Raw genomic sequence first — 21,069 nt, 5'->3', positions numbered from 1 at the left:
AAATGCTGTGCAAGATCCAAGTTTGACCTCTGTAGTTTTTATGTATATATTCATGAATCACATATGGATGGTGGTTAAATCTTTTAACCCATTTTTAACCTTCATATTTGTCCTTTGCAAAATGAGATTATTGAAAAAAATAAGTTTTAAGTGCTTGTTTAGCTGTGGAATTCTGATTCTGGAATAAATAAACAATTTAATACTACAGGAAAGCTAGAGGGTCACTTTAAATTTCAGAAAGAAATACTGAGATTTTTAAGGTCAGATTTTATCAGTAGGTTTCAGCTTACAGCAATGACTTTAATAGCCACTTAATTTTTTCTCCCTTCCCTTTTAAATTTGAATAGACTATTTATTTTTCACATTATTTTCCATATAGTAAGTTCATTTAAATTGTTAGAATTCAAAGTATGCTAAAGAGTCTCCCAACTTTTTTCTATGTGTGTGTCTATACATGTGAATATAATAAAACACAAATATAGAAGTTAAAAGAATGAGTTATTAACAAAGATGAAATTGACAGGACTTGGCACCTAACTTGATATGAGGAGTGAGGGAAAGTGAGGCATTGAAAACGACAGTTCCAAGCTTGGGGGACTAGAAGTATAGTGATTCTCTTAACAGTGATAAGGACATGAAGAAGAGGAGAGGGTTTAAGCTGGAAAAATGTTTTTGATTTAGGCTTAAGATGACTATGGACATCCAACTCAGTATATTCCATAAGCAGTTCTAGTCTTGATGTGAGATGTGAGGCTGGAAGTCAGGAAAAGTTATTAGACTGGACTTACAAATCTGAGAATCACCTATATGAAGACAATAACTAAATCCATGATATATGATTGAGATCATTTAGTGAAGAAAGAAGAAGAGGTACAAGGAAAGAGCCTTATAAAATATCTACAATTTAATGGATATGGCCTGGATGAAAGTCCAGCAAAGGAAACCAAGAAGGAATAGTTAAAGAGTTAGAAGGGAGAAAGCAGTGTCATAAAAATGTAGAGAAAAGAAAGTATCAAAAGAAGAGAATGTTCTACAGTACCAGAGACTGCAGAGAAGTCAAGAAAATGAGCATTAAGAACAGGCCATTAGATCTGGCAAATAAGCTATCATTAGTGATTTTGGAGAGTGTATTTTCAGTTGCAAACCATACTGCTATAATTCAAGAGGGATAAGAAAGGAAGGGAAATTTAGGCACTCATCACAGATAGCCTCAAGTTTACCTTAAAAAAAGAGAGATCATGAGGATTAGCAATAATGGAAGGACCAAGTGAGAGTTTTTTGAGAATAGGTGTGACAATAGGTATATTTGTAGGCAGGAATGAAACAGCCAGTAGAAAGGGAGAGATTAAAACTAAATGAGAATGGGGATGATAAAGGGGGCAGTTTTTATTCCCTAGTACATGAGATGGAATGGGATCACTTGTACATTTAGAGGGGCTAGTCTTGGTAAGGAGAAGGACCATCTCTTTGTGAGTTTTATGATATGATATGTGAAGGAGGGGAAGAGAGCTATCTCTTGGATTGTGACCTCAGTTTTTTCATTGAAATATTAGCAAAGGTTCTCAACTGAGAAGGTTGGAGCCATTGTAGATTTAAGGAGAGATGAAAAGATTTAGAAAAGCCTCTCCAATTGAGTGAATCAATTAAGGAGGTGTAAAAGAATTGCCCCACCATAGTGAAAGCCTGGTTAAGATTATGTATCTTAAATTTTCAATCAGCATGGTGTCATCATTTTCTCCACCTTTATTCTGTGGCAGATTAATAGGGAGCACATCATCTGAGTAATTCAGTGAGACTTGACAGAGCAAAATCTAACAGGATAAAGAGAAGGAAACTAGAGAGAAGAGGACTATATAGAGGAACATATTCATTAGGGAGGGTCAGGATAGAAAAGGGAAGTAAATATACAGAGTTAAGAATTGGGATGAATTAGGAAGAGGAATGATCAGAGGTTATAGAACAAAGATTAGCGGTTACTGGGCAGAAGTGGAATGACAACAGAGGATTTTAGAGTTTATGAAGATCATAGTGATATTTTAGAGTTTATGAAGATCATAGTGATGGCAGGATTAAGGATATGATCATTTCTGTGTGGCAGAGGAGATGAAAGAGTAAGTGCAAGTTCTTATCATCCCATGCCTGGAGTATTTCAACAGCCTATAGTTAGTACCTCAAGTTTCTTTTCAATCTAATCCAATCTTCACTGAGTTATCAAATTCATCCCAAAGTACAGGTCAGAACTTGTCATCTTGTCATTCAGTCAGTTTCCTAACAACTTCAAGTCCTCCTGACTCCAAGACTGGTGCTCTATCCACAATACCACCTAGTTGCCCCCCATCAACTTAACCATCGAGTTTAAAAATTTTTGTTTAGCATTCAAAGTCCTTAATAACCTGGCCTTTTCCTATATCTTCATTCTTCTTATACCTTACCCCCACCCCCACCCCATATTCTGAAATACAATGTCTCTTCATTGCAAATGTCCATCTTCATGCATTTTCCCTGAATATAAACCTATGGCTAGAACTTTTTCCTAATTTCAGCTTCCTGGCTTCCATGGCTTCCTTCATATCCCTGCAAAAATCCTGCCTTCAGGAAGCCTTTTTTTGATCCTTCTTAATTCTAGTGCCTTTTGCCTCCTATGTAGTTAATTTTCATGTTACTGCATTTCATATTACTCCATTAGACTGCAAGTTCTTCAAAATCAGGGGCTTGCTTTGCCTTTCTTTATATCCCTATCACTTAGCACAGTGTTTGGCATATGTTAGTTGCTTAATAAATACTATTGACTAATTTGATATTAACCTAATTGAATGGAAGAGGTAAACAGCTGACTTCAAAAAGTAGTTATTATGGGGCAGCTAGGTGGCACAGTGGATAGAGCACCAGCCCTGGAGTCAGAAGTACCTGAGTTCAAATCCAGCCTCATACACTTAATAATCACCTAGCTGCATGGCCTTGGGCAAGCCACTTAACCCCATTGCCTTGCAAAAAACTAAAAAAAAAAAACCCGGTAATTATTAGTTCTGGTTCAGTTTGGTGGTAAGCTACTAGTGGTCAGCAATCTTTGTTATTTTTAAATATTCTTGTCAGTGACTTGGTTAAACTTGTTAATAGTACATTTATCAAATTTATACATGACATTAAAGCTAGAAGAAAAAACTAATCTTTAAGATAACAGATTCTAAAAATCAAGAAAGAACTTAACTGGTTAGTGCAGTGTGTTCTTTATTTAAGTAGAAACAAGAACCACTAAAACATAAGGAAAGATCCCTGCAGGCACATATTAACTTAGAAAACCACTTATTAATATTAATATTATATTTTATTCTGTATTTATTTATTTTGTAAAATATTTCTTGCTTGACTTTTGGATGACTCCTAGATTCTTAGAGAATTGTTTGAGACATTAAGAAATTAGTGACTTGACACATAGCAAATGTGTTTCAGAGGAAGACTTAAACCTAGGTCTTCCTGAGTGAGGCCAGTTCTCCATCTACCTCCCCAAGACTGAAGAATAAACAAACAATTCTCCTTTTATTCTTTGACTATTTCTTTGGAAGTTATTAATTTCTTGTAAGTTTTGATTTCTTTAGTTGATTTTTTTAGGATAACTTTTCTCTTTGTCTGTGCTTAGTGACTCAGCTTCTTTTTCATGTATAATAGCTATACCTAGGATTTCTTGAATTATTTGAAATAGTAATGGTGATAACAGAAACCTTTATTTTATTCCTGACCTTATGGTAAGGCCTTTAAATTATCTACATTGTATATAATGCTTACTCTTGTTTTAAATAGATGACTTAAATTAAGATTTGATTATTCCTTTATTTTTTAGTGTTGTTAAGAGGAATCAGTGTGTATTCTTATCAAAAGTTTTTTTTTCAGCTTCTGTTGTCATGATTCTTATTGTTCAGTGTTATCAATATGGTCCTTATGTTGATGGTTTTCTGATTAAATACTCCCTGCTTATTGATATATTATCTTGATATTATGTTGCTGTGGGTCTCATGATGTTTCATTTGAATATTTTTAGGCTGATATTTATAATTAGAGTTATTGGGCTATAATCTCCAAGTCTCATTAAATCAAGAATTTGTTGTTGCTGCTGCTGCTTTGTTTTCAATTTTGGATTTCTCTTTGATTTTTCAAGATTTGTTTTTTGGTTTTCTAAGTTTTTTTGGTGTTTTAATTGCATCCCCACTTCATCCATGAATTCTTTTTCTTTCCCATTGATAAAAGTGTTTGTATATGTAAATTTATTTCTCAAGGACTTCTTTGACTATATCCCCTCAAATTTTGCTATAATGGCTCATTATTTTCATTTACTTTTATGAAATTTTTAATGTTTTATGTTTTTTAATCTGCCTATTCTTGCACATTGTCATTTTGTTCCAAATTAATTTTAATGTCTTTTAAAAATTTTAATGGATTTAATTTGCTTTTTACATCATCATAATTTTCCCCAGTACCCTTTCTTTTTTAAAAAAATTTTTTTTATTTGTCAGTTTACATGCAAAGGTAGTTTTTAGCATTCATTCTTTTATAGGCTTTTGAGTTCCACATTTTTCTACTATTCTCCCTTCCCTACCCCTTCCCCATAGCAGCAGACAATCTTATATAGGTTGGACATGAATAATAATATTTGATTATTTCCATATTAGTCATGTTGTGAAGAAAGCATTAGAACTATGGGGGAGAAACCTAATTAGAAAGAAAGTAAAAAACAGCGGCCCTGGAGTCAGGAGTACCTGAGTTCAATTCCGGTCTTAGACACTTAATAATTACCTAGCTTTGTGGCCTTGGGCAAGCCACTTAACCCCATTGCCTTGTAAAAACCTTAAAAAAAAATAAAGTAAAAATGTGAAAGAAGCTTTAAAAAAGTGAATATAGTATGCTTTTGCTCTTTCATTCAGAATCTGTAGTTTTTTCCCTGTGTATATATATGACAATTCCCCCTAATAGTTCACTCAGAATTGTTCTTAATCACTGAACTGCTGAGAGGAGCTGCATCCATCATAGTTGATCATCTCAGTGTTGCTGTTAATGTGTTCAGTGTTATGTTTCTTCTCTCTTCAGTTAGCATCAGCTCATGCAGGTTTCTCCAGGCTTTTCTGAAGTCAATCTGCTCACTTTCTTACAAAATGAGATTACCCATAACATTCATATACCATAGCTTGTTCAACCATTCCCCAATTGTTGGACATCCTCTCAGTTTCCAGTTCTTTACCACTACAAAAAAGTGCTACTATAAATAATTTTGAACAAATGGATCTTCTCCCCAATTTTATGTTCTCTTTGGGATGTAGACCGAGTAGTAATATTGCTAGATCAGAGTTTACACAGTTTTATTGTCCATAGGGCATAGTTCCAAACTGCTCTCCAGAAAGGCTGGATCAGTTCACAACTCCATCAACATTAATGTCCCAGTTTTCTCACATCCTCTCCAACATTGATCATTTTCCTGTTCTGTCATTTTAACCAATCTGATGAGTGTGAGGTGGTACATCAGAATTGTTTTAATTTTCAGTAATATTTTTAGTATCAAAAAAAGAAAAGGGAAAAATTAGCAAGACTGATCAATATATCAAAAAGTTTGAAAATATATGCAATGTACTATAGTCATGGATTTTCAAATCTCGAAAGAAAGAAGGAAGGAATATTTTCTTATCTCTTTTTTTGAGCCATACTTCATTTTTGTAATATTTGTTTTGCATATGGTTGTTCTTTCTGTTTACTTTGATATAGTCTTTGTGTATGTTTCTGGGTTCTTCTTACTTCCCTCTGCATCAGTTTGTGTACATCTTTCTATACTTCTGTCATTTCTTAAAGTTCTGTAATATTGTATCACATTTACATGCCACAGTTTTATTTTTTTTAGCCCATCCTCAATTTCGGGACAGTCTACTTTGTTGCTAATTATTTGCTATCACAAAAAATGCTCCTAGAAATATTTTGACAACTATGGGGACTTTCTTATCATTGACTTTCATAAGGTATAAAGGCAAAGATTATGGACATTTTGCTCACTTTATTTGCAAAATTCCAAATTGATTTCTAAAATGGTTGTACAGATTCAGAGCTCCAACCACTCTTCTCTCATGTGCCTAACTTCCTACATCTTCTGCTGTTCTGATCTATACCTGACCACTGGGCCCAGATAGTTCCATAGGAGAAAGTGAGATTGATGACTTTGCACAGCCCCCCCCCCCCCCAACACTTAAATCCAGTTATCCAATTCCCTTGCATGTCATGGTATCATCTCCTGATCTCTTGTTCCTCTTTGAGAATAAAGGATAAACATCAATCTTTCTATAGCCCCTCCAACATTAATTATTGCCACTGTTTGTCATCTTTACCAATTTACAGTATATGAGATAAAAATCTCATATTGTTTGACCTTTTATCGTTGTTCATTCATTCTGTTGCATCTAACTCTTCATGACCCCATGAATTATAGTATTCCAGGCCCTTTTATTCTCCTGTCTCTCAAAATCTGTCCAAGTTCATGTTTGTTGTTTCTATGATATAATCAGTTTCATCCTCTGCCATCTCCTTTTCCTTTTGCCTTCAATCTTGCCCAACATCAGGGCCTTTTCCAATGAATTCTGTATTCTCATTATGTGGACAAAGTATTGAAGCTTCAACTTCAATATTTGACCTGTCCTTGAATAGCTAAATTAATTTCTTTTAAGTATTGATTCATTGCTGTCCAGGGGACTGGTAAAAAATATTCCAGCATCACAATTCTAAAGTGTTAATTTTGTGATACTCAGCTTTCCTTATTGTCCAACTTTCACAGCCATATATTGCTACTGGAAAAACCATAGCTTTGACTATAGGGATCTTTGTTTTATATCAATTCTAATATGAAGGAAATATATCCATTTAGTATATATTATGGAATATGATATAAGGTGTTGACCTTTTGGCCAACTTCCAGACTATTTTCCAGAATTCTCCACAATTTTTATCAAATAAAATGATTGACTTCCATTAAAGTAACATTTTGATAATTTCATTAGGATAGCATTAAAACTCTAAATTAATGTTGACAGTGTTTTTTTTTATTATATTGGTTTAGCCTAACCATAAGTCCTATTTTTTTAGTTATTTAGATTGAAATCCATTTTCTGTGGACTTTTATTTAATATAATTTTTATTGCACTATGATCTCTAGAAGTGCGTTTAAATTTTTGTTTTTCTGTATTTGTAGGTTTTATATATACACTAATACATGGTAGCTTTTGTAAAGCTCCTATACATCACTGAAAAATATGTACCTTCCTTTTTAAAGCCCTTTGAGTAATTCACAACGGTCTTTCATATTTAACTTTTCTAAAGTTCTATTCAGGTCTTTAACTTCTTTTTTGTTTATATTTTTGGTCAGATTTATCTAAAAAGAAGTACATTATCTAGCTCTAAAAGATGGTACATTTCTCCCTGGCAAAGTTTTACTATATTTCTCCCTTTTACTCATTTAACTTTTCCTTTATTTATGCTATGTCATTCTTTTCATATATTTTTTTAATTTCTCAAAATAACTTTTAGGTTTAGAAGAAAATTTTTCTAAAGTAAAAGTCTGAGCAGGTCCTTAAATTCTACAATATCTGTCTCTATTTCTCCCAGACTGAAATATAAATACCTTTGTTTGTCATTTAAAGCTCTTTATAACTTGACCCCTTTCTGCCTTTTCAGTTTTCTAATATTTTCTATCCTCCACCTACTATTCTAACAGTGCTGGCCTAATAATACTCAAACACAACCCTCCACTCCCTTTCTCTGAGGGTGACTGACTTTCTCACCTAGGCCTATAATGCTGCTCCTTCTCATCTCTGTCTTACTCTCCTGACTCCTTTCCAGACCCAGCTCCCTTGAAATCATGTCATTTAGATATTTGTGTTACATAATTTGCTTGCCTTCATGTCCATTTTTAAAACCTTTTAATTGGAGACCCATTTCTGCAGCAGCTTCAACCTTTTCCTTTAGAATAGGAGAATCTAATTAGCTTTGCTTGTCTTTAGTTAGAATAAAGCTATAAATATGAATTTTTAAAAAAAGAACTTCTCCCTCGGTTCAATTAGATACGCAATTTAAGTTGGATTATAAACTCCACAAAAACAGGAACCATGTCTCATTTAAGTATCTAATATTGCTCTACATGTAATAGTTTCTTAATGAATATTTCTTGAATGGATTTGAATTAAATTTTTATCCTAAAGCAGCAATTCTCAGTTTTTTTGTCTTAAGTACCTCTTTGTTGTCTTTAAAATTATTGAAGAATATCCCCAAGAGCTTTTGATTATATGAGTTACATTTATCAATATTAGAAATCAAATAATATCTTATTTTTAAAATAAATTTTACTCACAGCCCCATGAAAGGGTGGGTTTGAGAAGTTTATCTTACAAGGGAGATAGAATTGAAAAAATATATATAAGCTCCTTGAAGGCAGGTAATTTTCATTTTCTGGTTTTATCTCCCATGCCTACCATTCCTTTATGCCTTAGCAGGTGCCTAATAAATTTCCAGTGAATTGAATTTGGAATCTATCTTATTTCTGATTATATCTGTTTAGGTGATTTTATAGGATTTTATATCTTGGTGTTTCTTAGAAGTATTCAGGTACCAAAAGAATGTTCTAGAAGGTTTCTTTTATTATTAAGCCTTTTCTTCTACAAGATTAAGTTTTTATTACACTAAAGTGCATCTTAAAAAATTAACATTTATTAGTAACTAGGAGATGTTTTAGCTTCATTTAACATCTGTACCAGATGTGATAGATGTAATTATTTTTGCAAAAAAACTTCATAACTTTCATGATTCTTGTGTGCAGCACATCTTTCTTTTATTGAACATTTTAGACAATTGATAAGCATTATTCAGTGGCATATGGTCTGAGTCTGACGTGCTTTGAAAAGAGTACAGAGTACTAATAATGAGGATTCTGTGAAAATGGGAAAACCAGCACAACAGATATGCTTTGAGAAACTATGGGTTTTTAGCATCTTGAAACAATATATCACACTCAAAGGGACAGAATTGGGCTGCACAATCTGTTAGCTCATTCTTGTCCAATCTGGTCTCCTCCTTTCTTTTGGAGCCAGCATTGTCATCAACTCACTGAATTATATTCTGACTGGAATGTATTTCAGGCACAGGGTAATGTATCTACTTAAATGGAATCCTATATTTCTACAAAAGCTTTTTAAGTATAATAAATTTAAAATATAAAAAACAGTTCTATTAACTTAAAGTAAATGGTTCAACAGTTTACATATGTGCAGCTTAAAAAAATGACTACTACTTGGGAGAACCAAAGAGCTTGTTCTGAGAATGGTTTATTTCTTTCATTTATATTTACCTTTATAAATTTTTTTTTAAATTAAAAGATCCCAGGCATAGTTTCAAAGGTTGTTTACTAAATGAAATCCTATAAAAGTCTCTTTTTTCTTGAGGAGTGTTTTGAGTATTGTGTTTATTCTTTTAAAAAGTTATAGTTATTTAGTCAGGTTACTAAGTATGTTAATTAAAAAAATACTTGCTCCAACATCTGTGAGGAAAGTATTATTCTAAAAACATTAGTTTTATTATCCAGTGGCCTCTTTAGGAATTTGCCTATGTTTTGATGGAGTTAGATCAATTTTAACTATGTTAAGAAAAGTTTAACATTTTTTATTTAGAATTCATGTAGGTATGGTCAAATATTAATAGGTTGTACTAGAAATGTCTTTGGCTTAATGATTGAACTTTAGGAATATATTAAGGTTTTTTTATGATGTTGAAAATAATTGAGAATTCCTTCAGAGAAATACCATAATAAGGGAAATAGCTGCAAGAGAGGGGAAGAAAGCTGTCATGGGGATTTTAGGGTTTGAGCAATCAAACAGGCACATGTTCTCTTTATTTCATTGATTTATGTGAAAGTGAGGGGGTCACTGAGAAATGACTGTCCTTCCCTGCTGCTAGAATGACGGAATAGTAGAGTATGCACCAGCTCTCCTGCTAAGAAGCATCCTTAGTTTTTCTATGGAAAATTATACTGCTTCCTAAGTATGACTAACACTAGCGTGAAATATCACCATAATAACAGACGCAAAAAGAAAAAAGTTTCTGACTCTGATTGTCAAAGCAAGACATCTCTGAATAAATTCTCTTTACTGTGAATTGGAAATATTTTATGCTAGAAAAGACATGAATAGCATAGTCTGTCACTTGAGAATGGCTAATGTTATTATAGACTGTGACTAAGATGCTTCTTATGGTATACATGTACAATAAAACATAATTTTATGTTAATTTTAAAGAGTAAAATGAATATATGATAAATATGTTTTAAAGGTTTATGAATCTACTTTAGGAAATGTTATCACGTGCAGAAAATTGAGTACATGAATATATAATATAATCATATCCAGTGAAATAAAATTATCACCCTTAAATTAATGAAAGGTAGTAGGTAATATTAAAGTTTTGAATTTTTATTAAAACATTTAATATATTTTTAACTTGAGAATTATTCATAAGAATAAACTTTAATAGTGACCTATATAACATTTCTAATTTTTTTTTTGTTGTTTAATAGCCATTCAAATTAGAAAAATAAAACCAAGAGAAACTTCTAAGTCAAAGGTAGTATATTGGGTTTAATTCCTATGTTGTTTGAAAATCTAAATGGGGGAGGCTAGGTGGTGCAGTGGATAAAGCACCAGCCCTGGAGTCAGGAGTTCCTGGATTCAAATCTGGTCTCAGACACTTAATAATTACCTAGCTGTGTGACCTTGGGCAAGCCACTTAACCCTATTTTCCTTGGAAAAAAAAAATCTAAATGAACAGCTGAGCTGGTATACTACAGGAAAGATAAGATCCTGCAAATTGTCACCATTTTGCAGAATCTATCTGTGAAATTTTGGCTGCTGAATTATCTATAAAATCAAGCTGAAGGTTGGAAATTTAACCTAGAGAAGTAAAACCTTTCTAGGGACATGATAGTTGTCTTCATGACTTTGGAAAGTTGTCACATGAAAGAACTAGGCCTGCTCCATTTAGTTCTAGTGAATAAAGCATAGATCAGGCCGTTTAGTAGTTTCCTCATTTTTTAGATAAGAAAACTTAGACCCAAGGACTAAAGACCCAACATGACAAAAGTAAATATATACCTCAGAAGCAGAAATTGAACCCAGGTGCCCTGATATGAGAGCCAAGGCTCTTTTAACTATCAGAAACAATGCTTGGAATTAGCAGTGTTCATTAGTAATGGTATAATGAAGAATCACATAACAAATAATTAGGTCTAATGCCAAGTGGTAGCATCACAATGTAATGGATATAATCCTCCTCACTGGAGATCTTCAGACAAAATCTGGGTGACCACTTATTGTTATATGCACACATTGCAATAAGGACCTCTGAAGTTCTTTGATTGTTTATTGTTTCTTGTTGATTATTTAAGTGTGTTTGAAACTATTATGCAGGAAAAGAAAAGCTAGGAATCATAAACTGATAATGTTGATGAATTTTAATACTGATAAATACCAAATGATATATTGGCAAAGGCTATCACAATATATTCAAAGAAGTATTCATTATGATCAAGTTGACTTTATATCCAAAATGCAAAGCATTAGGAAAATTATAAATATATGAGAACATTAAAAATAGTAATCACATGATTATTAATAGATTCAGAAAAAGCCTTTGACAGAATATCTTTTATATTAAACAAAAATAGGAAATATAAAAATAAATGAAACTTTCTTGAATATAATAAAAGAGCTAGCATTATTCTTAAGGGAAATACATCAGAAATCTTTCCTAAAAGCTCATCAGAAAGAATATCTATTATTACAGCTATCATTTGTCCTAAAAAAAATTAGTTATAGTTAACAAAAGCAAATTGAAGAAATTTGTGTAGTAGCAAAATAGTGTAGGTAATGAAGTGGCAAAAAATTTTTTCTTTGCAAATGATATGATGGTTTTGTTAGCCAACCCAAATGTACCAAACAGAAAAGTTCTTCAAAATAATAATTTAAGTAACATAACAAATAGTTTGTTACAGATATCAAGAAGCAATTAAAAAAAGGAATTACAAATATGTAAAATATCTGGGAGTTAATCTATCAACACACAATTTAGGAGTTGTAACTCTACCTATAAAACATTAACTGGGGAAAAGGACATACACAAAAATATTTATAGTACTCTTTTTTTAGTGACAAAGAATTGGAAATTGAGGGAATGCCCATCAATTGGGGAATGACTGAACAAGTTATGGTATAATGAATATTGTGGAGTACTATTGTTCTGTAAGAAATCTTGAGCAGCCAGATTTTTACAAAGCCTGGAAAGACTTGCATGAACTAATGTTGAATCAGGAGATAGAATCAGGAGAACGTTGTACACATTAACAACACTGTGAGATGATCAACAATAGTGGATAAAGGTTCCTTGCAATAATTCAGTGATCAAGGACAATTCTGAGAGACCCATTATGGAAAAATGATATCCAAATCCAGAGAAAGAATTATGGAATCTGAATGCAGTACTAGAGCATACTGGGTTTATTTTTTTAAAATTATGTTTTTTTTTCTTTCATGATTTTCCTTTCTCTTTAGTTGTTTCCTCTTTTCCAGTATGACTAATATGGAAATATGTCAAACATGATTGTATATGTAAACAACCTATATTGAACTTTTTGCTGCTATGGGGAACAGAGAAGGGAAAGTGGCTGAAAAATGTGGGACTCAAAAACTTAAAAAAGGATGAATGCTGAAGACTACCTTTGCATGTATTTGGGAAAAAATATTAAATTAAAAAAATTCTTTGTAGGTTTAAAGTATAGATATGAAGTAAACCTTTAATGGATGAGACTTTATTTCATGATTAGGTTGTGCAAATATTATAAACATGATGATGATCTCTGAATCAATTTAGAGTTTCGATTTCATGCCAGTCACACTACCAAAAGGTTCACGTTACAGGACTAGTTTTTATTGTCCTGTCTGACTCTTTGTTTTTCCATTTGAGAGTTTTTTGGTCAAAGATACTAAAGTAATTTGCCATTTCATTCTCTAGCTCATATTTACAGATGAGGAACCTGAGGCAAACAGGATTAAGTGACTTGGCTAGGATGACACACCTAGGAAGTGTATTGAGGCCAGATTTGATACTAAGGAAAATGAGTATTTCTCACTCCAGACTTGGCATTCTATCCAGTATGCCAACTGCCTGTCCCTTATAGAACTAGACAAGAGACCAGAAAATTCATCTGAAGGAACAAAAGATCAAGAATTCAAGGAGAAATAACAATAAAAATGATATGACTGGTATCAACAGATCTTAGATTACAAGTGGACAATGGAAATTATTTAGTTCATAATTAAAAGACAGAAAAACTGATCATTAGAACAATTTAATAGGCAAAACCCAAAAGCAAATAGAATAGTTTAATCTTTAGTATATAATACAGCATAGAAGACCACCCATGGGTATCAAATGAATATTACCTATAATATGAAACTTTTAAAGCTGCATATTGAAATCATATAATTATCTCTTCTTTGTAGATGAATGACATCATTGGAACAATAAGAGATTCTAATCTAAAACTGACTCTTGCCTTTGGAATAGGAATGCATCATGCTGGACTGCATGAAAGAGATAGAAAAACAGTGGAAGAATTATTTGTAAATTGTAAAATCCAGGTATCTTACTTTCTTCTTATTGGTATTTAAATATATTTTTCAGAATTGGTTAGTGAGATTGTATTAATTATTTTTTTCTCTTTCAGGTCCTTATTGCTACAAGCACATTAGCATGGGGTGTAAACTTCCCAGCTCATTTAGTAATTGTTAAGGGAACAGAATATTATGATGGAAAAACAAGACGCTATGTAGATTTTCCCATTACAGGTAATAATGCAAAAACTGAAAATTTTAATGAAGATTTTTAACCACTAAGAACTAGATTAGCATAATTTATATTTTAAGGCAAAGGTGTCAAACTCATAGACCAGTGCATATAAAATTCTCTGGTGCATTGGGAAGCAAATTAAAATTTAATTGGGAAATATTTTACAAAATTAAAATTTCAATACAACTTATGCAATGTTAATTTCTGACTTTCTCAGTCAGTATGCCAGGACAGGAATCCCTTTCTGAATTTGAGTTTGATACCACTCTTAGGAAATTATTTCTTATGTACCCTGTGGTAAGAAAATTTTCTTTAATAAAAAGAAGAATTGATATGTATTTGTTACTTCTTCACACAATTTAGTAGCATGAAGAGATTTTTTTTTTTATCATGCCAGGTTGAACACAAAGTACCTTGTACCTATTGGTCATTATTGATGCTTTAAAATATTATTACATGCTTAGCAAATTTAAAAATAATGACAAATAATAGGAATTACCAATAAGTGTTTTTTAAAAAGTGATCAGAAAATAGTTTAGCCTGAAGTACCAAAATGACATTCAAATTTCTTCTCTTTTCCAAATTTACTTTCTACTATATTATTATATATATATTATATTAGACATGTAATCCATACATATTGTGTAATTCTGTTGTATCCATCAAGCATTTATTAAACTTAATGCTAGACGACTTTGTGCTAACCACTGAGAGTATAAAGACAAAAATAAAGCAGCCCCTGCCTTCAAAGAATTTATGTTATACTAGGAGGCAGAAAACAAGAATATGTACAAGTAAATACACTATATGGAGGGGAATCTTGAAAGGCCAGATGTAAGGAAAACAGTGAATAGGAGATTTCAGAAGAAAGGAAAACATTCCAGGTATGGAGGATTGACTATAGAGACAAAGGAATTGATATTTGATGAATAACTTACTCTGTTATAATGATAGCATCACATAAATGGCCATTGCTAGCATTTTGTCATTCTCATTTTATGGGCATTCATTCCTAAGATCTTGTTAGGGCTTAGTTTTGCATTTTGATGGCTTAGTGACATAAGTATAAGATTCTGAATAATGCAAGTGTAGGAAGCACAATTGTAAGGTAGCAGGAGTAACATAACATACTTTTAGTATTAACTCTGTAAACTGGACGACTGCTTTCCTGGTTATTTTATTTTATATAGATGAAGAATAATTATATGTGTACCAGATTCAATAAATATATGTCATACCCATTGTCATATTAGACTTCTGTTTTTTTATATTATAGATGTACTTCAAATGATGGGACGTGCTGGTAGACCTCAGTTTGATGACCAAGGCAAAGCTGTAATCTTGGTTCATGATATAAAAAAAGACTTCTACAAAAAGTTTCTTTATGAACCATTTCCAGTAGAATCAAGGTGAATTTTATTAGGGGAAAAAAGTTTAAACAAGTTAAGATTTTGTGACATGTTCTGTTAATATTTTGTTTCAAAATTAACCTGCTTAAATTGTGGCAAGAGCTCTTATTGGGGGCACCACTACATCCAGGGCCATCTCTAGTTGCCTTGTTCCATATCTGGCCACTGAAACAGATGGTTCCATAGGAGAAGTGAAATTCAGTGACTTTGCACAGGCCTTCCTCATTTTAATCCAATTAATTTGCATGTCATGGCATCATATAGCATCCCTGATGTCATAGTTCTCTTCCAGAATGAAGGACAAACAACAACAACTTATAACCATTTATGTCTTTATACTTGTCACTCTATTTTTCACTCCATCCTTAATTAGTCCCATTTACTGGACTACCCCATTGTTGCTTCACTGATAGACTATTTTATATTTCCTTTTACCCACTATTCCATTTATCTAATCTGTTACATTTTGTTCCCCCATGGCCAGCATTTTTCTCCACAAAGTTCCAGCACCTTTAATGTCATATATTTTGTCCCTCAGATAATTTCATTCCTTGACCTTGATCCAAATTCAAATTAGAAACCAAAATTTTACTGTATTTATAGTTCTTTTGAATTAATTGGTTTATCTCTTACTGAGTCTTTTTTTCCCCTTAAATATTTGTCTAGACTGAAGCTGGCAAATTTTGCCAGTCAACAGAACTTTTACTACCAAAACCACTCATTCTTTAAAATCCATAAATGGGGGTGGCTAGGTGGTGCAGTTGATAGAGCACCGAACCTGGAGTCAGGAGTACCTGAGTTCAAATCCAGCCTCAGACACTTAATAATTACCTAGCTGTGTGGCCTTGGGCAAGCTACTTAACCCTATTGCTTTGCAAAAAAAACCCATAAATGTAGAGTGCTGACTTTCAGTGATTAGGTGATTTTTCAATTTATTTCCATCTGAACATGTCTAATTCTTTAAATTAACTCCAGGGGAATCCACCCAACAGTTTGTTTTTGCTTTCTTCTGACATCATATATTTGAAGCTTTATTCCATATAATCTTTTGATCAGTATTGATACCAACAAGATTTAAGAAGTGTTTCTTTAAGTGAGCAAAAGAAATAGAGCATTACTTCATTTTGAATGCAAAATTAAGTGATTTTTTATTACATATCAGTTTTGTTGATATGTAATAAATATTTAATACATCTTGATTGCTTATTTGATTGTCCAAAAGATTTTTTTAATGATTTTTTCATTCGGAGCAATATAACATGGATCATTTTTTAAATGAATGTTTTCTTTGACCCAATTCAAAGGAGAATTCATCACAACTACAGCTTGTTTGTGGAAAAGACCTGAAACCAGCAAAGATCTATAGTTAAAGGAATAAACCTATCATTTTTCTAATGAAAAATATTTTTAAATTAAATGCCAGAGGAATTTTCTTTTAGAGAGCTCTTCATTTTAAAAAAATACTTTAAAGGCTTCATTCAAATGATATTTAAACATTTTCTAAATTAATGAACATTTTTTTTTCTTTCCCACCTTTCTTTCTTTCTTCCCTCCAACTTGGGGGTGGGGGACAAAAATCTTTGTAACAAATGTGCATTGTCAAGCAAAACAGTTTACTCTATTGGCAATGATAAAAAAGGTGGGTAGAATTCTCTATTATTTATCATGTGAAATTGTGGTTGGTCATAGAGCAGATCAATTAATTCTTTTAAGTTGTTCATGTTTGTAGTGTTGTTATTGTTTAAATTGTTCTCATAGTTCCTCTCACTTTACATTACTTCATGGGTTTCTCTAAAAATTTTTCTATCTTCATTTCTTACAGCATGAAAATATTCCATTACATTGGTTTACCATAATTTATTCTCTATTCCCTAATTTATTGGCACTCCTTTCTTTTTCATTTGTTGCCACTTCAAAAAGAGTTGCTAGAAACATTTTGGTCACTAGAATCTTTTACACTTTTCTTTAATCTCTTTGTGTATAGAATAGTGACACCACTGGATCCAACATTATGCACCAATTTAGTGCACTTTTGCACATATTTCTAAATTGCTTTACAGATTACTTGGACAAGTTAACACACTACTTCACCATTAGGGATTAATATACTTTTTTACTTGCATTCCACTCCCTACTTGTCCTTTCTCTATCCCCTACCATTTAGCACTTATGTCAACTTTGCTAATCTGATGGGTATGAGGTAGAACTTCAGAGCTGATTTAATTTGCGTTAATCTGATTATTAATGATGTGAAGCATCTTTTGAATATCACTGATACCTTGGACCTCTTTCCTTAAGAACTGCTTGTTCCTTTAGCCCTTTATTAATTGATAAATGATGCTTGTTTGTATACATTTGAATCAGTTTCAGAGAGACTTGCAGCAAAGATTTATTTCCCTAGTCGACTGTTTCTTCAATTATCTTTTAAAATTACTTTCAAGGGTGGCTAGGTGGCGTAGTGGATAGAGCACCGGCCCTGGAGTCAGGAGTACCTGGGTTCAAATCCGGCCTCAGACACTTAATAATTACCTAGCTGTGTGGCCTTGGGCAAGCCACTTAATCCCATTGCCTTGCAAAAAAAAAAAAAAAGTTTACTTTCAAGAAATCCTTTTTATAAGAGTAAAGTCAAAACAAAATAATCAGTCACTTTACCATGATCTAGAATCATTTTTAATACCAAATAAAGAAAATTAATAGGTAATAAGAAAAAGATCACCCTGATTAGCTTAATTTCTCTAATTTTATATTATCCCCTTTAATATAACATAAAATCAGTGGATTGAAATTAATTAGAATTTTTACTCTGATTATTGAACAAAATATACGTAATACATAGCTGTAGAAGATATATAAAATATGATTAATAAAAAAGTATTTCATTAGATTACAACAAAGTTTTGGTCATGTTCAAATGAAAAATTATAGTGTATAGTGGCAAATGGAATTTAAATCAAATATATATATGGATATATACACAAATATATTTATTCACTCATTTATATAATTGTTTATTTGAAAGCAACATCCCAAAGAAATTGCAGAAAACTTATTTCTTTGAAAAAAATTTAAAATGCACATTTATTTTATTTCAAACAACCAATAAACATTTATTAATGCTTCTTTGTTACTGTATGACTGGCACTTGTCTAAGAACTGAGAATACAAAAGAAATGAAGCACTCATGCCTTCAAGGAATCCATATTCTATCAAAAGAAGTATCCTGCCATATATAAATATCCATAAACCGGGTAAAATAAATATGAGGTAATTTGGTGGGGAGAGAGTCTTAAAGTTTGTGAGATCAGGAAATGCTTCATATTGATGCTTCTTATACTAAGCTTTGGAGCACAGTTTATTAGAATTTTAAAGGGTAGAAAAAAGGAAGGTAGGCTTGAGTAAAGACCATAAGACCAGACTGGCTAGATAGTAGCGTAAGTGTATGTGAAGGTGAATAACATCTTAGAAAACAAACTTGTATACAAAGTTGGGTTTAATTTGGTTTAGTGTTTGTTTTATATTTATGTTTGTTTCCTGTTTTTCATTTACATTTAGCTTACTAGATGTGCTTTCTGATCATTTAAATGCTGAGATTGCTGCTGGTACAATAACATCCAAGCAGGATGCAATGGATTATATTACCTGGACTTACTTTTTCCGTAGGCTTATCATGAACCCCAGGTAAGTAAAATGACCACAATTCATAAAAATTAATTTAGCTATTTCTCTTCCACATTCAAGAAAATGTTTATAAAGTAACAATTTTATTTTCAGTGTTCAAAAAAAGAGAAGAAATGTCAGAATAAGGTCTTTATAGCTCTGAACATTGTAGTTGCATGCATTCTACCATAGGATAAAATAAAATGTAAATTTGACCCACGTATATCAATATATTTCCAAAATATTATATCAATAAATTTAAAATCTGGCAATATGTACTTTTTTTTTTTTTTAGGCTTTTGCAAGGCAAACGGGGTTAAGTGGCTTGCCCAAGGCCACACAGCTAGGTAATTATTAAGTGTCTGAGACCGGATTTGAACCCAGGTACTCCTGACTCCAGGGCCGGTGCTCTATCCACTACGCCACCTAGCTGCCCCGGAATATGTACTTTTATTCCTCCTTTCATTATTTGACTTGTTTCAATTGTCATATGTTATATCAGTCAATATGTGGAGGATATAAAAGCACAAATATATGGTCCTTACCATCAAAGTGCTTAAAGAAGACAGGACTTTGGAAAGTAAATAGATCATAATGGACTAGAACATGGACTAGTTGGACTTGTGTTTTTTTTTAAGAACTTCTTAAAGAAATTTAGGCAGAGAATTTTAGGGAGTCGTATAATATTTAGTAGTATTATTGTTGACTACCCTAAAATTTTCCCAAAAGACTTAACTTTCTAGTTCAACTTTGTCCTTTTTGTTATTGCTCAGACACATAGCTTTGCGGTTGTTTTTTTCTTAATCTAAACCAGGAATTTTTAACTTGAGATCAAAGAACTTTAAGGATATATTTTGGTAACATGAAAGGACTGAACAACAATAATCACAGACCGCCAAAGGGGTCTATGACAGAAAAACTTAAGAATTTAAACCCCAAGATATAGCCTGGCCACCCACCCCCCCATTATCTACTTAGATTTTTAATTAAGGTCAAAGTCATGAAAACACTTTGAACAATGAGGGATCCTCCACAAAACTAATCAATCAGTAATTGTATGAATTATAAAATAATCCTTAGATATTTAAAAGGGACCTGCTTGCTATAAAGGTAGAATATAATAATTGATTCCTCATACCATTATTGAAGAGCCCTGCTTTTTGCTGTCATAATATAGTTAAAATGTAAATAGTCTACATGTTTACTGTTTGATGAATGTCAATTTTTACTTTTCCTTTCAGTATTAAACCTAATGTTGTTTAGTCATTCATCTGTGTCTAACTTATGACCCCATATGGGGTTTTCTTGACACATATACTGAAGTAATTTGTCATTTCCTTCTCCATTAGATTGGTAAAATGAGGTTAAGTTACTTGACTAGGGTCACACAGTATGTATCAGGCCAGATTTTAAGTCAGCTCTCTATCCACTGAGTTGCCTAGCTACCTCCTTTAAGCCTTTTGGTAAATAATAAGTTTAAAACACAGCAAACAGCCTAAAATGGTCTTTACAAAAGTTTAAATTTAGTTGATTCAACTCTTCCCTTCAAGCCAATGAAATACATTTCTAAGGAGCTGTAAAGTTGTTTAATTTCACTTGGATTGCTATCAGTAGACCAATGCTCTTATTCTGTTTTCTTAATGGTTTTCTGGAAATATACTTTGTGGCTTGTATTTGTCGACTATTATAACATTCTGTTTCATCTAAAAAAATTAGCATGGACCATAGCAAGCCACAAAATTTTCTTCTTGTGGTTTTATTATTTAAACTTAGTGACCTAAAAAAATTATATTTATTACCACAGGCTTTAAAGAGAAAGCATATTCTCTAAATGGCATAATTATCATTACCTTAAAGCACTTTTAAATTTGGAAAACACTTTCAGACCATCCATTTGGCTCATGGGGATAAAACCATGGATCATAAATCATAATGCCATGGAGCTTAAAATGTCCATAGTTTTCATGCTTTTCTATTTAGTAGTCCAGTAAAAAAATAAATAAAATAAAAAAGACTAGGATCCCATGGCTTCTATTATGAAGTGAGACCAGGATTCAACCCACCATCTACTTTTGTATACAAGTGTTTCTCC

General features: G+C 32.3%; 1 protein-coding gene across 4 annotated transcripts in view; it reads left to right on the top strand.

Annotated features, from left to right (window-relative positions):
• Positions 1-21,069, top strand: part of ASCC3 (activating signal cointegrator 1 complex subunit 3) — a 379,520-nt gene that overhangs the window by 241,130 nt on the left and 117,321 nt on the right. For all 4 annotated transcript variants that reach the window (XM_074187242.1, XM_074187239.1, XM_074187240.1 and 1 more), the window contains 4 exons: positions 13,566-13,703; positions 13,790-13,910; positions 15,188-15,320; positions 18,873-18,998. In XM_074187242.1, the coding sequence (XP_074043343.1) occupies positions 13,566-13,703; positions 13,790-13,910; positions 15,188-15,320; positions 18,873-18,998 (518 nt within the window). The remainder of the gene's footprint in view (positions 1-13,565; positions 13,704-13,789; positions 13,911-15,187; positions 15,321-18,872; positions 18,999-21,069) is intronic.

This window comes from Macrotis lagotis, chromosome 5 (assembly GCF_037893015.1).
Source record: "Macrotis lagotis isolate mMagLag1 chromosome 5, bilby.v1.9.chrom.fasta, whole genome shotgun sequence".
In the NCBI taxonomy this organism is placed as follows: domain Eukaryota; kingdom Metazoa; phylum Chordata; class Mammalia; order Peramelemorphia; family Peramelidae; genus Macrotis; species Macrotis lagotis.
The sequence above is the reverse complement of the archived record's forward strand: the minus strand, read 5'-3'. Positions and strand labels throughout refer to the sequence as shown.